The sequence below is a fragment of the Carassius auratus genome, chromosome 12 (assembly GCF_003368295.1).
Source record: "Carassius auratus strain Wakin chromosome 12, ASM336829v1, whole genome shotgun sequence".
NCBI classification, from domain to species: domain Eukaryota; kingdom Metazoa; phylum Chordata; class Actinopteri; order Cypriniformes; family Cyprinidae; genus Carassius; species Carassius auratus.
In genome coordinates this window covers 16,509,354-16,526,685 of record NC_039254.1, presented here as the reverse complement: position 1 = coordinate 16,526,685, position 17,332 = coordinate 16,509,354, and the positions used below count along the sequence as shown (strand labels likewise).

The 17,332-nt window shown below is 37.2% G+C and overlaps 1 protein-coding gene and 1 pseudogene across 1 annotated transcript; one reads left to right on the top strand and one right to left on the bottom strand.

Moving 5' to 3' along the window:
• The first annotated feature begins 291 nt into the window (after positions 1–291).
• Positions 292–5,865, top strand: LOC113112185 (uncharacterized; annotated as a pseudogene).
• Positions 5,866–11,518: 5,653 nt separating this feature from the next.
• Positions 11,519–17,107, bottom strand: LOC113111984 (interferon regulatory factor 3-like). The gene is made up of 11 exons (XM_026277295.1): positions 16,641–17,107; positions 16,190–16,384; positions 14,980–15,157; positions 14,863–14,894; positions 14,717–14,759; positions 14,564–14,629; positions 13,652–13,855; positions 13,458–13,557; positions 13,078–13,355; positions 12,687–12,808; positions 11,519–12,270 (listed from the first exon to the last, which is right to left on the bottom strand). Exons 2-11 carry the CDS (start codon positions 16,352–16,354, stop codon positions 12,157–12,159), a joined length of 1,302 nt encoding a protein of 433 aa, XP_026133080.1. The 5' UTR covers positions 16,355–16,384; positions 16,641–17,107; the 3' UTR covers positions 11,519–12,156.
• Between the last annotated feature and the right edge of the window lie 225 nt (positions 17,108–17,332).

Below are 17,332 nucleotides of genomic sequence, written 5' to 3'. Positions count from 1 at the left end.
ATCCGCGCAGTAAGAGCATCTACGGTAATTCACGTTGGCCAAAACACACAGGGAAACGCGTTGTGAAATAAAATATCACCGGCAATCACAGACATTCGCATTCGGACGGGATTAGTTTTCTCAGAGGATCACTGAGTTTGCTGAAAAATGAAATGAAATGAAATGAAATGAAATGCGATGAGTTAGTGGGCCGAAATGTGAGTGGCAATGGTTTGTAGCACTGGATCCAATGCTTGGAGGGTGAGGAAATCATCAGCGGCGAATTAAGGAGTTGCGTGGTGGCAGCGGGCTATGGCTGCAACTGATGGAGTGGGTGGGAGGGCAGGAAATGTCCAGGACTCTCTGTGTAATGGACCTGCTTTGGTGAGGGGATCAGTTTGGTCATTGAGATCTTTGTCTTGTCCTGGTTAACTGAGTGACCTCTGACCTTTTTCCAATAAACGATCATGTCATGTTTGGTGACAATATTATCACATGCTTGGAAGAGTTCCTGATGTTTGACAGGCTTGTTGTTAGCTGTCTTGAATCCATACTTTTTCCATCCAGCTAGATGGCATGTGAAGCTTAGACAGGCATAGATGGAGTCGGTACAGATGAGGAGTTCTTTGTCAACGGGGACCTGATCAGCGGGGACCTGACTCGACTCTGGAAAGTCAACGGGGACCTGATCAGCGGGGACCTGACTCGACTCTGGAAAGTCAACGGGGACCTGATCAGCGGGGACCTGACTCGACTCTGGAAAGTCAACGGAGACCTGATCAGCAGGGACCTGACTCGACTCTGGAGCATCCACTGGGACCTGGAAAAAGTCAACTGGAAACTCTGGAAAGTCAACTGTGGCTTCCATCTTGTGCAGTGGTTTTGGGCTGGCGGCCCCCTTGTGTAGTGGCGCTTGGCTGGCGGCCACCTTGTGCAGTGGCGCTGGGCTGGTGGCCATCTTGTGCATTTGTGCTGGGCTGGTGGCCATCTTGTGCAGTGGAGCTGGGCTGGTGGCCATCTTGTGCAGTGGCACTGTGCTGGTGGCCACCTTGTGCAGTGGTTTTGGGCTGGCGGCCCCCTTGTGTAGTGGCGCTTGGCTGGCGGCCACCTTGTGCAGTGGCACTGTACTGGCGGCCACCTTGCATTTGTGCTGGGCTGGTGGCCATCTTGTGCAGTGGAGCTGGGCTGGTGGCCATCTTGTGCAGTGGCACTGTGCTGGCGGCCATCTTGTGCAGTGGAGCTGGGCTGGTGGCCATCTTGTTAGGAGACACAGGCGTAGATTCAGCCATCTTGTCTGGAGACACAAGTGTAGATGGTGTATCCCATAAACCATGATAGTGTAGGTACTTGGTGAAACCACAAAAGTCCAGGACCTCCAGCCCCTTCATCTCCCACCATGGAAAAGGGTCGTCCAGGCAGTGATTTAGTAAATCCTTTATTGTTATTTTCCAGCCCTACCGCCATGGCCCATAACACCTGAGCCAGACCACCCACCTCACACCCCCCTTGACAAAGGGTGGTAAAGCTCTGGAGTCTCTTCCTCCGCTCGTTCATGGTTTCTGGGGGGACGGATTTGAATTCCCACACTGATGAATCTAGGTTGGATGGAGTCCTTCTGTCGCGAATCGCACATAAAACTGGTAGATACAAATGCAGTTTATTTAGGGGAATCAAAAAATCATTATCCGGTCAGGCAAAAGGTTAATATCCAGAAAAGCAGTCCAAAAACATGAAACGCGACAAACACCAGGGAACACGAAAAAGCAGGGTGACATAAAGCAGGGACTCCATGATAATGATAGAAACAAACAGGGTATATATGGACAGGTGAAAACAATGAAAGTGGGAGCAATTAACAGTGATGAATCCATACAAAGGCTTGTGGGAAATGCAGTACCTGCAGTGGGGTGACTATATGGGGAAGTGAGACCACTAGTGGACACCCAGGGATACACAGACCAGACACTGTGACAATAAGTTCCTACAATTTCTGCATTGCTAGCGACAACCATAACTTGTGATTTGTTGCCATAATACTTTGCACAGTTTTTTTTTTTTGTTGTTGTTTTTTTTTTTCTTTCTCTGCAGTTCTGAAAGAATAAAGTGCAGGACTATGTGTCAGACTCAGATTCAGACTATGGTGAATCCTGAAGCCCAGAAGTCATTTTGAGACAGATAACCTTGGCTCTTATAAACAAACACCTAAGCCTAATTTTAAAACCAGTTTCTGCCCTTGTTTAACTAGTTTCACTCCCTCGGGCTCTGGCTGCAGTTTTGATCAGGTTCCTCCAGACTGAACCACAAGGGCGTATGCTAAAGCATGGCTGAGATCCTTACGGATTCTCTTGAGGGACAAAAAGGTTTTGGGTCCTCTTATCACTGACAGAGCGCTTCTAGCTCTATCACAACTGGGCAGCATCAGCCACGCACCCATTCCCAAGAAGATAGAGACGTTGATGCTGACCCCTGGGTGATTCTCCAACTATGGTACTTTTTCTGTCCTTGACAGATATAAAAACTAAAAAACATTTGTTGTTGGCTAGCGCTCTGGGTTTAAGAAAAGCGCATTACAAATAAAATGTATTATTATTATTATTTCCACTTTTATAACACTTACTACATGTGTAGGGGAACCTTTATATGTATAAAAAAATCATTGTTCAATTCTGTTGTTTTATATAAAATAGGAGGCATTTCATAAGCGTTTTTTTACTATTTTTCCTCTGTCCCTAGGCCAGACTTTGAGTCTTCAACCTTATCTCACTTAAAATCTAACACTGATATAATTTTAAATTCAAACAGAAAGTATACATTATAACCCGGTTCATTCAAATCTAATGTTTTTTTTTATATATTTCTTTTTAATTTTACATATTTTAAACACGTGGAAAACACTTGTCCCTTGGGTTCACTGTCGTTTCCACACCTCTGCATTAAATGCAATCCCAGGCTCAGTGCTCTAGATATGTATACTCAGTAACCATAGTAACTGACACTCCAGAGGAAAAGAATGGTCCCAGCAGAGGTTAATAAATTGGAGATATATCAAGGTAAATATGAGAAATACTGCAAGTATGTTTATTGTATGTAATTTCTGAACCGCTCATAATTAATTCAGACGGAAACATTTCTGGATTTTTACAATTTCATCAGGTGATATTTGAGATTATTTAATGCTAACTCTAAAACTAATGCTAACAGGCTAGTCAAACATGAGATATTAGAGGAAAAGGTGGAAAATGTCATTTCCACAACCGTCTTTTCCACATCTGTCTCCATGGAGAAGTAGTTTGTCTCCAAAGTAGTTTGCCTATACTGACATTGTGAGTGGGGCTGGGCCGAGAGTCGTGGGAATGGAGCGAGGCCAGTGGAGTGATTGGAAATAAGCGACACCTGCGACACTTACCAGTCTCGAGTCCCACGGAGGAGATAGGAAGGATATAAAATAGGAGCGAGGACAGTGAAGGACGATAGAGGACCAGGCCTGGATTTTAGTTGTGTTTGGTTTTTGATTTAATTAATAATAAAATAAAGACAAAACAGCGCGGCAGCCCCTCACGGATGACTGCCGCGCTGTTTTGTCTTTATTTTATTATTAAAGTAATTTGATTGTCCGCCAGCTCCCGCCTCCTTCTTCCCACGAAAGAACATTGTTACAGCGACAAAAAAAATAATAATAGTTATCTTTTTATTACTACTACTCTTAGGCCAGTTGTTCATCAATTCACTATCCCTGTTTGAAATAAAAATAAGAATAAACTTCAAACTTGAATTTGATATTCTATTTTGTCCTACACATTAAGGTCATGACTCACTTTTGCATTTCCATCATTTATAATTCTACTACAGGTTTTATATCTGAAATGTTATTTTCACCATAACCTGCCTTTCCCTTGTCATTTCCACAACCACAAATATTTTTGGTAAAACATAAAATAAAATAAATAAAAGTTAAGGTAATGATGGTAGTGTCGATTATTTAGCAGTTAAGGGTAAAGTATATGTGTATGAGTTAAAAAATATCAGATTTGAAAATGTCAGAAATATGAATGAAAGGGTTCGGTGGCTTAGTGTTCACCGTTTTTTTTTTTTTTTTTTTTTTTTTTTTGGTGTTAACTTTGTAAAATCTTAAAAGTTGCATTTCAGAGAAATAAATCTATTTACAATTTGGAAAGATGCAAGTCTAATGTGTAACCCAATATATTTATAACTACAAATATTTAAATGGAAATTACAATTTATTTTGCGATGTCTTGAAATAAAAAATAAAAAAAACATATTTTTCCATAAAGATCAGCACAGCCAACTTCAGGGCAGGTATCTAGGCATACTGGGGAAACAAATTATGCCAGTAATATTTTAATAAAAAATGTTTCATTTTCTGAAAATGTCCAGGTCCAAAAAGTATCATAGTTGGAGAATCACCCCCCTATAATGATATCATCCAGGCTATTTCTGAGAGCAAATTGGGTCGAGCGGATGAGGATGATCACAGTGGCGAGGAAGATGATGGTTCTGAGGCCGTAAGCGTCGATGTGAATGGCCCTGTGGTCTGGAGTCAGAACGATTGGTGTGGCGAGCACAAGGCCAGCACATTTTCAAACATGAGCCTTGGACCCTCTCGCAGGAGGAACAGTGTCTTCAAAGCTTTCACGCCCGAGAGGAGGTGAAGAAGAGGAGGAAAAAGAAGAAAAGGTTAATGATGAAGTCAACAGGAAGGCATTCATGAAAATGTGTACAATAGTGCTTGGGCACAAGAGAGCCAGCTAACTCAGGTACAAGCCTTTTCAACTTACAGTTTCAAATGCTAATGTCCTTCCTCATGAGTTCTTTGAAAAATGCAAATTAAACTTGTGATTTCCTCACTATGCAAAGCTCTTTTGAATTGTCTGTGTGGAGAAAGAGTTTTTTTTTGTTGTTGTTGTTGTCAAAATGTGTAGTTACGACGTCTACCAGCAGGGGGATAATTTATGAAAAAAATTTGTATTTAGTTAATTTATTCTGTGTATTCTATTTGAATTTTGGGGGATTATGTTTTAATGGTTTAGTTAGATTTAAATAATCAAAAATTAACTGATTTCAATTCAATTAGAAGATTGAAACAATGTAAAATCACAAACAAATTGAATGTTAGCAATTATTATTATTATTATTATTATTATTACAGTAATAATGCCCTATGAAATTCTGAACTCATCTGTTTTTATATTTAGTTTTTTAGGATTTAATAAAAACATTTTGGTAATCAAATGAATGCGTAAAACCTTACCATCTTAATTAGTCTTTTAGAATGTAATCAAATACAATTTGAACAGTTTTTTTCTTTTTTTGGCAAATAAAGGTGCCAAAACTTGGAAGAACAGATGTCTACCCTTTATATTCCTTTAAAATAATAACAATAGTAGTAGTACACTGAGAAGTACATTTTAGTATACAGCAGTAATATATTTGTCATAATTTCTTCAAGATTTATGACCAAAGCTTTATCAGATGAAATGGTCAAATGTTGATGAAGTGACTCTCAGAGTAGATCTGGAGGTGAAGCTAATATTTAATTCACATATTTATAAAAGAAATTATGACTAGATTCCATATACATCTTCATGCTAACCAGCAAAAGCTTGACCATTCAGCTACAAGTCATTGCAGAAAGTAAAGTTAGTTTTGAAAGGCATATGAATGCAATAAAATTCATACATTGTATGTGTTACTGAAGTGTTTTGAAGGACACTATATTCACTGAAACGAAATAGATTTGCAATATTTGCATGCCACATGCTGTTTTCTCTTCTTTCCAACTGTTTGCTGTTTTTCAGTCTCCTCTGGGGTCTGACAGAAAAGCTAAATAAAGAGTTTCAGCACGTCTTCTCCTTGAAACTACCCTGATAAAGCAAATGTATGGAAGTTTCCACTAAAATATTGAGCAGCACAGATGTTTTTAGCATTGATAATAATCAGAAACATCTCTTCAGCAGCAAATCATCATATTAGAATGATTTCTGAAGGATCATGTAGTGATTTAAGGGGAAGTCGTGGCCTAATGGTTAGAGGGTTGGACTCCCAATCGAAGGGTTGTGGGTTCTAGTCTCGGGCCGGACGGAATTGTGGGTGGGGGGAGTGCATGTACAGTTCTCTCTCCACCTTCAATACCACGACTTAGGTGCTCTTGAGCAAGGCATCGAACCCCCAACTGCTCCCCGGGCGCCGCAGCATAAATGGCTGCCCACTGCTCCGGGTGTGTGCTCACAGTGTGTGTGTGTTCACTGCTCTGTGTGTGTGCATTTCGGATGGGTTAAATGCAGAGCACAAATTCTGAGTATGGGTCACCATACTTGGCTGAATGTCACTTCACTTAATTCTGAAAAATCAAATTTGATCAGAGCATTAAATGACATATTACAATACATTCACAAAGAAAACAGATATTTTACGTTGTAATAATATTTCAAAATTGTACTGTATTTTGTATAAAATAAATGCAGGCGGGCAGAAGATACTTTTTTTTTTTCAAAAACATTAAAATACCCCAACCCCAAACTTTTTTAGTGTATATGCATTGACCTCTTCTTAAGCTGTTGACCGCAGTGCTGGAGAAGAGTTTATCAGTGCAGTGGAAGGAAGAGTATATGAGTGTGGATGTAGCCTTGTATAAGGCTACGTCCACATGAAGCCAGAGCTTTACCTATCCCATCTTATTTTTTTCCTTGTCTCAAGAAATATCTGTGTCCACAGGAATCCTCAAAACTGACACAAAATGATGTAGTATACATGCCAGACCAGTATGTGGCTCTGTAATTCTGCCACAGAGATACACTAAAAATGGTGAAGAAGACCGCATAAACCTTGCATGCGGTATACTAACTAACATGGAAAAATACATTTATTAATCTGTGTTAATATTATGTAATAAAAAGACAATCGTTCTGTGTTTGTTCATGTTTTTGTTGCTGTTACGTGGCGTAGGCTGATGGCGTCATCGTTTCAGAAAATATACAGGCTGTGTTTGAAATGGCACACTTGTCTACTGCTCACTGCTCAGTACACAGTATACACTGCCTACAATTTTTAAAGAATAGGGTGTGAAACAGTATACAATAAGCAACAAATGTTGACAACAAATTAGTAATGTGCTAAAGTGTTGTCACATGACAAAACATTAATTCAGTACAGATGCTGAGGTTGTCACCTCACAAATAAATGTACTAATGGACTCACTGTCCACACGAAACAAAAAGGCAGCTTTTTCAAATGCGTCTCTCTATCGCCACCTGGCTGCAGTTTTGTGTCACTGTCCGAGTGTGAGGAGGAGCAGGAAGCTGCAGATTAGTTACAGGGGTTAGGGTTGATAAATATTGTTGATTGTTCTAACATAAATAATAACATACGTAACGAAAGCCCAGTCAGCAGCATCTGTAGAAATCATTTTCCACTAACTGAAAATGTTGGTATTTTTGACACGTTCCACACAAAAGTGGAAGTCAAATATAATTAAAATGATCAAAAACCTTTACTGGCATGATCGACAAGTTCAAGACAAAAACACACAGAAAGAACCACACACAAATTTATTAAGATAATAGAATAGCAATTTTTTTATAAAATAATATTAAAATAATTGTTAATATAATGCTCATATTATTCAAAATAATATTAATAGAATAATAATTCTAACATAAAATGTAAATTATGTCTTTAGTACACAGTACACAGAGTTAGTAGTACACAGTGCATTAATAATCAGATCACATTATAGTGCACTTAATAATTTGGCCGACAGATACAAGTACTTTATTGGCATAATTGACAAGATCAAGACACACACACACACACACACACAGAGAGAGAGAGAGAGAGAGAGATAGAGTGAAAGATAAAAGTACAAAAATAACTCCAAAAATAATAATAGTATAATAATTGCAATACATACAATTTTGCTCGTGAGTTTAATTTGCCTGACAAAGACAATAATTGACTCAACTAAGACAAACACACACACAAAACAAGAATTTAAAGATAACAGAAAAAAATAAGATGAAAATAAGACAAAAAAATTATATTAGAATAATAATAGCAAATTAAATTAAATTAAATTAAATTAAATTAAATTAAATTAAATTAAATTAATAAACACATTAAGACTAAACTGTTGTGCAGGCATAGACTGACTCGTGAATATGAAAATTCGATCAAATGTGTAGTGCACATATTAATTTGACTGACAGTCTTCCCTCAGTAACATATGTTTGTGGAATAAAAAAAAGAGGAATTAGATGTGACTTTTTCAAAGTATCTCTCTCTCATTTCTCTAAACTGACCACATGTAGGCCTCTTTAGCCGGTGTGCCTCAACTGTGCCAGTGTCACTTCTTCTGGAAGCCATGTTTGTCTGTGTCTGCTTTTCTCGATCATCTCCAGACATATGAAAGAATCATGATTTCGCCACATGCTTGTCCTGATCTCTCTCTCTGTCTGGTGCTCTCAGGCATGCAGTGAATATGCTGTCTGCTCTCCCGTTGAGCTGTCTAGACGTTCTGGTATCTGCGCCTCTGGCTCCAGACTCACACCAGATGAATGGAGCCAACATTGACTCTGTGTGCACAACCTGCTCATGTACATGGAGAGAAAACTGGAGCAGGTAAAGAGAGAGTGAAAGAAAATAATACGTTATCATCAAGAATCATCTTTTACCTTGATATGTTGAGAATAAATCATTCATTAATCTATAAAACACACTGTATTAGTCTGCATCTGCTCTTTGTGCTCAGGTTTACACACTCTGGTTGACTCAGAGCACAGCTGAAACAAGTATCTATTTCTATTTTCCAAAATGTATGTATTGCTATTGACTGTTCAAATACGGAGTTTTGTGCATCATGCGCATGTGTGTCTGTTAGTGAGAGAGAGAGGGCCTCCCCATCTACTACAGAAGTACACTGGATATGGAAATGCTGCTGGGCTCCTGGCCACTAGAGGCTTGCTAGGAGGTCAAAGGTCAAATCATCAGACACACAGTACTCTAGTGATTCAGACTTGGACAGCGAGGAGTACTGGTAAATCAAAAACCGAGTGAATCCAGTGACGGGACAGGTGGAGGAGGAGCAGCCCGAGCCGATGGAGGGAATGACAGAGGAGGAGAAAGAGGAGGAGCCTCACCGGCTCATCAGTCTTTTTAACAAACTTTCAAAGTGAGGAACTAAAACCACTGAAAACCCCATACACACATACTGCTTTAATACTCTTTAATACTTTAATACTCTTAAATAGTATCTTTAATACTTTAATACTCATATCTTTTCCTAAATGGGGATAATATGATTCAGCCAATGGAATTGAACGAAGAAGGTCAGCTGGTGCCGCTGTCAGAGCTCAGGGACCTTTCAGTGGAGGAAATCAGAGGAAGAACATGATTATCTGGAGAATGTATATCTAGTTTTAACAGTTTATGGCATAACCTCATCTAGACATACCTGAATATATCGAATCAATTAAAAGTGCCATATGCAAAAATTGAGGTAAAAATATCCATAACATGACCTACACGCATCAAAAGAATGAGAAGAAATAAGGGCAATGATGTCATTAAAAAAATGTCAAGTTATAGTGCTGCAGAGATATCAACCTTAATTAGCATTAGCATTACTAGCCCCGGCCCGACAAGTGTCGTAATACCAGTTTCGGCCATGGGAGGCGGTATGCGGGCAACATAACCACCAGCCAACCTGCAATACACGAATAACTCGCACGGCTTGTGGGCGTGTACTTGAACCTGATTTCAATCGTGTGGAAAGTACAGCACACTACTTCATTTCAGTTCAGGAAAGAGAGCGTCACCCGCTACAGGGAAACAACCGTGCTCGGAAACACAAATCAAATCCGATAAGAAAAGGACCAGAGTAAACATCAGCACTGCTTTCAATCGCTGGAGAAAACTGATTGACCTGAAAGAAATGAGGTTCCATTCGGAACTTGCAACATTTCTTTTGGATTGGTAAGCTAACGTTAGATGCTGTTAGTATTTCGCTAGAAGTTTGTTTTATATGTTTGTGTATTTGTTTTCGGGAAGTTATAACATAGAAATGTATCGAAGGCTGTTCGATAAACGTGCTAATGTTAGCGATGGCTTATCGTAGCTGCGTTTGATAATTAGCTATCTATAACTTACCCGTTGTTTTATTTCATAACTAACCTGCTCTGTCTAGTCTGTTGGTCTCCGTGTCCTCTTTGCTTCGTGGTTTTTCTGTGCGTGAGAAAATTGATGTGTGGCGTGAAAGCGTGTGAAAAGAGTCAATTGTGTGTGTCTCACAGTGAATGCTTGAGAGTTGGCAGCTCTGGTTACGTTGGTTGGCGCTAGCTTTGATCAGATGTCTGATGTTTACCAATGATGTTGACAGAATGCTGTCTGTCAAATTAATTTAATTCAAATAATGTGTATATACAACTCATAATAATGTAATATTAACAAAACGAATATGAACATATTCAGTGGTAAAGGTGAAGGGGAGTAGCTTGAAGATGTCATGTTTCAATATCACTTGACATCACCCAACGTTCCTCTGGAGGCAAAACGTCCTCTTAGGCTTCGGCTATGGCTGTAGTGTTGTTGTGAAGGTAGGGGCGGAGCATAGAGACTATGCCATTTCTCGTTTGTTACTCTAGAGTAGACCAATTCACTTTATTGAGGCATACTGCCCCCATCTGGTATGGAATGTGGAGTATGACTTTATTTTTTGTGCCAGACATGACAGATGGCACCTTTAAGACACTTTAATTAACACATGACCGACCTCAAAAGTTTGGATCAAAATGATTTGTTTAAATAAACAAATTCTTTTATTTAGCATGGATGCAATAAATTCATCAAAGTGACAGTAAAGATATTTGTGATGTTACAGAAGATAAAACATTAAAATGCTTTTTTAAAGTCTCCACAGAAATTCTCAACATTCTCAACATTGATCATAATCAGAAATATTTCTCAAGCAGCAAATCAGCATATTGAATGATTTCTGAAGGACCGGGTCACACTGAAGATTGGAGAATAATACTGAAAAAATCTGCTTCGATAACAGCAATAATAATATTTTAAAATATTCATATTAAAATATTTAAAATGACACTAAAATAGAAAACAAATTGATTTTAGTAACATTTCAAATTTTCTACAGTATTTCTTATCAAATAAAAGCAGCTTTGGTTGGCATTTTGTTATTAAAATTGAAAAATCTTACCAAACTTTTGAAAGGTAGGTTTCATATATATATATATATATATATATATATATATATATATATATATATATATATATATATATATATATATATATATATATATATATATATAAATAATAAAGATTGCATCATAATTATGCAATTAGTCAATGTATTTATGTGTTATGAAGGACTTTGTGTTCTTTAAATGTTCACTTCTTTTCGCTATTGTCCTGAACAGGTGGCAGGACATTGTTAGACAAATGTTAAACTTACATGTGACTGAATCATAGTTATAGAACTGGCTCAAATGATTCACACAAAAATCTGACATTACAGCTTACAAACTAATTTTACTCTTCAAAATCAATATCTTTCCAATTAAATGATTGGAACAGGGCATAATGCAGAATATACATTTTCTTGACATATCCATGACATTGAAGAACAAGGCCTGGAAAACACATTGAAATCCCTGAAATTTCCAGGTTTTACATGACCACAATACTAAGTGCCAACCTCTTAGTTCATATCAGCTGAAAAGAAAGCTGAAGAAACACGACATGTCAGTGGAACAACAGCTCAGATGACTGCCAAAGATACAACCACAATCAAATTCAGGCCAAGACTACAAAGCATACTGTAAAAAGACATCATCAAGAGAACCGTAGTAGTGTAAAACAGACTCGAAACGCACATTTGACTTGGATTTGAGCACTTTTTAAATGTTTCAATCCTCGTTCTTTCATCATAGCACACAATACAACATCTATTTGAAAACTGACCGCACTTGTAAACTCATCTTTGTATTTTTATCCTCAGAATCAGTGACAATTCCTTTGTACTATTCCTGAAATCCTGCTCTCCAGTATTAGTCCACACACCTTTAATAAATACAATTATCCATGGAGTCAACGCTAAGTAAACGGTTTCAGTTTAGGAGCCCAGTAAAAGTGTGCAGTCAAGTCTTTCTAACACAGCTCCATCATTTGCTCCAGAGAGAGCTGGAGCTCCACCGACTGCAGTGAAGACGCCCCGTTTTCAACAGCCATCGTCTTCAAATCCTCCAGTGAAGTCAGAATAACCTAAACACAGCATATAAAGAGAGAGCAGATGGGAAAGTTGAAAATGAAACATAATACATTTTTTTCTTTTATAACATACATTTTATATGCAAAGATATAACATTTGGTGCAGATGTTGATATTTATATGGTCAGATGGTAACATGAGTCAGACAGACTTTTATAACAGCATAAATGTATAAACATAAAATGCATATTAATCACTCTATATCTCCTAATAGTATGTCTTAGTAAGATTTTATTTAATGCAACATTTTTACAATTATACTTTAGGCGTTATATTTGCTATAAATGTGTGATCTCTCAATCAGATGACAGACAGCGTGTACTAGATTGTGTTTTGATCATGGCTTATATTAAATATATAAATATTACAAATATATATTTAAAAAAATTTATTATTTGCTCAGGCCTAACCTCTATCATGATGAGTTTCTTCTCCCATGGCTTCTTTTTGGGGTCGGGCCACTTCTCTCCCAGAAAGAAGTAAAGAGTGCAGGAAGGAGATTCTTGGCTTGTCTGCATAAACTCCATCAAACCTGAACGAATGACATCCAGCACACCTTTCAAGTGACCAGACTAACATACAAGAATCTGCTAAATATTTGTAACCACCAACGTTCAACAATGTCTGAACAAATACACAATTGAATATTTTCAATTTAATTTATGAGAAAAACATGCTACCTGACCCATGTGAACCATTTTGTTCATATATGGGAACAGACTTCTATCACGCAACAATTTGATTCTCAAAAATGTATTTACTCACTGAAATGGCTGGGAGAAAGCACACAGTAGATCTCACCTGATATATACTCTCTGAAGAAGTAGATGGTTTCAGGTTTGTTTTTGGAGAGCTCTCTGGGTGTTTGGCTGTTTTCGTGTTTGCAGAGACCCCAGTAGATCCTGCTCAATCCCCAGCGGTGACCCCAAACCACGCCATCCAATCTCCTGATCTCCAGACCCCCCAGATTGTTCAGAATTTCATTCGTATGCTTGGCCTGGATCTGATCCAGAATAGCTTCGGGACTAGGCAGCCGGACCACTGGTAGATCAGCCCTGCCCATCAAGTTGGACTCGTCCCTGTGGGAGTTAACAGGATACTGTTAGGTTCTCATCTGAATGAAACATAACCAGTGGTGCTAATTTGTAGATTAGTGCTGAATCATGTCTAAAAATACACACATGTTTCCCTGATACGTCAATCTGAAACCAATGTCATTCTCCACCAACTGTTCCTTTACCATCTTCCCTTTATAATAAACCTTAATCCGAAAAAACGTCTCTGTGAGGAAAACATATGAATAGAAATAAAACTGTGTGAGTAATCAAACACCAGTAGTAGATGTGAATATTTGATGATCTTGGGATCCACCTACCCAGTTTTGGCATAGGAATACTCCCCTGATGACCTACACCTTCAACATCTGGTTGATACGCAGCCGTCGCCCCCTCAGCCGAAGAAAAGGGCGCATGAGTATCCATTATGTGATAATGGGATTCTGGACATGGACTGGTTTCTTGGAAGAGTCCTTGATCTCCGAGCCCCAGATATAACTGATCAGGATTCCAAACTTCATGAACTGGAACAAAAATGAAGACTGTACGCATACACAATACACAGTACACTGCCCTTTAAATCAGTATATACGTGTCTTCTGCTCACCAATGCTGCACTTATTACAGAAAGTAAAAACCACCAGTGTTCTGGAATATTTTTGAAGTTTGCAGAAATTTATATCCCAAATTTAGGATGATTTCTAAAGGATCATGTGACACTAAAGACTGGGGTAATGATGCTGAAAATTCAGCACAGGAATAAATTACATTTTATAAATGTATATTCATATAGAAAACCGTTATTTTATATTGTACTGATTTTACTGTGTTTTTAATTAAATTAATAAATAAATGCAGACTTGGTGTGCATAAGAGACGTTAAAAAAAATCATATCCATTCGACAGATAGCATGTAGGTATAATATAATAATCTATATATATAAGTATATATAATAAACTTAATTCCTTCTAGGATGGATGGATATATAATAAAACAATTATCGTTTCAAATAAATAAAAGTGGTTTATTGGTATGATTGTAAAAAAATAAAAAAATACATACTATAATACTATAGAATAAAATACTATATTGAACATTATCCAACCATACGGAGACTAAAGACCCAAAATAAAGGTAATCAAATCAATTAATCTATAGCATATAACACTTAGTCCTACCTACAACCTGCTATAATGAAAATACAATATAATTTCTAGTCTCTTCAATCTACCTCGTGAGGGACTTTCTTTAAGGTTTAGTCCTGTGAAATCTTGCTCCAAGCCTTGGGGTGGATGTGCTAAGAAATATAAAGTAAAACACACTGTCATCACGATGAAAGGCCTGCATCACAAATGTATATAATAAATGCAAAATGCTGTCTTACTAGTAAACACGTCGCTATCCTCCAAATACAGATCTGGTGAGAACTAAAAAATAAAAAACAGATGTCCCAAGTCAGTGTGTGTATGTCTTATCTGATGCCAGAGGCTTGAGAGAGAGTGCTTTAAAGAAGAAAAAACTGATACTTGCATCAGTCTCTTGAGAGCCCTCGGATCCTAAAGCTGGAGAGGAGAGAAAACAAATATCTGATTTAACAGTGCAATCAATCTTCTTAATAGCAGCAAGCACAAATGTGATGTTTTCTACCTGCAGAATGAGCTTCAGATGGAAACTGATAGACTTTGTGTGGATTAGCGGCATCGTTCTTGTTGTCAAGTATCATCTTGAAGCCTTTTGCTCGAAGAGCGCTACGGAAGTTTCTCTTCCAGACAGAGTTATCTCCATTTATCCTGCCATCTCCCGCAGCGCTCGTCTGAGCCCAGGCCTGACGGGACAAAATACAGATATCAGAAGAAAGGGACACACTGTGGTTACAGCATGTCTGCTCTGATGATAATGATAATATACTTTTGTACTGAATGATTTATATTGATATAAGTATTTACTCCGAGATACTTCCAAAAATTCTACAATGCATTACATGCATTAAATGTAATATGTGGTTTTGCCTGATGATAATAAATTTAAATGTATAAATGCTGATTGTAATGATAGTCTAGTAATTCTTTAGTAGAATATAACGTACTAATTATATACCACTGAATTACCATAGCATACTTGGGGTACTTGAAATAATATATAATACTTATTTTTACTCATGTAAAATACCATTCCTTGTTAAAAACAAAACTTAAAAACAGTAGACTTAAGTACAAAACTGAATTTAAATGTTTTAAGACATTTAACTACACATTATTTGCAATTACATGCAAATAAATTACACTTTAAATGTACATTAAATGCAGTTTTGACCCATTTAAGTAGGATGTACCTCTTTAAATGTAATTAATAAATGTTTTATGTGATTAAAATGTTTGGCCAAATGCACTGACGAGTATCAGCAAAAATATGAAATATGAAAAATAAACCATGTGTGCCATGTATCTACATATATTTGTAATTAAGCATTTGTAACACTGCTACAAATGTGTATTGATTTATATAAAGTTGCAATTTATTTCATTTAAAAATATTGTTCAGAAGTAACACACCACTACAGTTAAAATTACTATCACGTACTTGTGTTTTAGTACGGTATGTTACTTTAGAGCACTACAAAACACCTTAAAGTGAAACTTTTAATTTGACATTATTACAAAGTTTCATAAATATTATATTACCTGCACGTACATTTACACATTTTGTAGACCTACTTGTAAGTGCACATTTAATATAATTAAACGCACTTCTCTCCACAAGGGATGCCACAAATAAGGTACAGCAATCATTGTCCTAAAACAGGGTCTTCTATATAGAAATGTATTAATGATGAATGACAGATAATGTGTATTTTCACCTTGAATATGAGGACATCATCACTGTTGGAGTCCTGTCTTAAAGCATGCTTCCAGGGAATGCTGAACTGTCCCTGTTCTTTATTGATCCAACACACTCCAGGATAACCTCCACTTTGGATTTGTTCACACAGCCAGGGAACAAAGAGCGGTTTTGTTTGAGCCATGATGCAATCAACCCACCAATGTACCTGCACCTACAAACAACACAACCAAAACCATACTGAAATATCCTTACAACTGCAACAAAAAAAACCCATTAAATACAGCTGTCAGTCACTATCTGAATTCATGAACCTTATATTGTTAACTCTACAATTATAAACACTGTATTACATATCACAGATAACATTTTATTTAAAAAAGGACCTGTTTTAGTAAGACGTTCTGTATAAATATAATACATTCATATAGTAAACCGTGAGTACAATAAATAAAACACAATTAAGTTACCGTTCTTTAGTCGTGTGAAGCGACAGCGCGTTCTGTGGCCTCTTGTGTTCTTCAGCGATGTCTGGACGATGAGACGGCTTTCTCTCCTCAGTTGCTGCTTTAATACCGAACTTTCTTCAACAGTTTGTGTCAAACGATCAGGTGTTAAACATTACTCGGGAAATCCATGTCAGTTTCGATTTCCCAAATTGACGTCACTGCACGCGACGCTCCGAGTCTCTTGCCTCAGATGAGCGCTAGATGGCGAGACGACCATTCAACAGAAGATCTCTATGTGCTCTTTTTTATTATTGAAATACATAATAGGGTTTGAGCAACCTAAAAATCATTAACGACGTTTTTAAACATATTTTTGCTTTAATTAGTTACTTTAATGTGATAGTAATCAGTACATTTATCAGATGTGAATTTGACGCTGAGCTGTACATCCCTTGTATCATTTAATAATCCTGACATTGTTTAATTCAATGATAATATATATATAAGGGTTGTCAAACGATTAATCGTTTAATACCTTAATATTAAAATAAATACCTTTTTTATACAGTCTATTATAAATATACACCCATACATGTAGAAATGTTATATGTGTATTTACATATAAATTATATAAATATATACATATACATTTAAAATAAATTATAGTGTGTTATATTTATATATACATAAATATACAAAGTACACACATATTA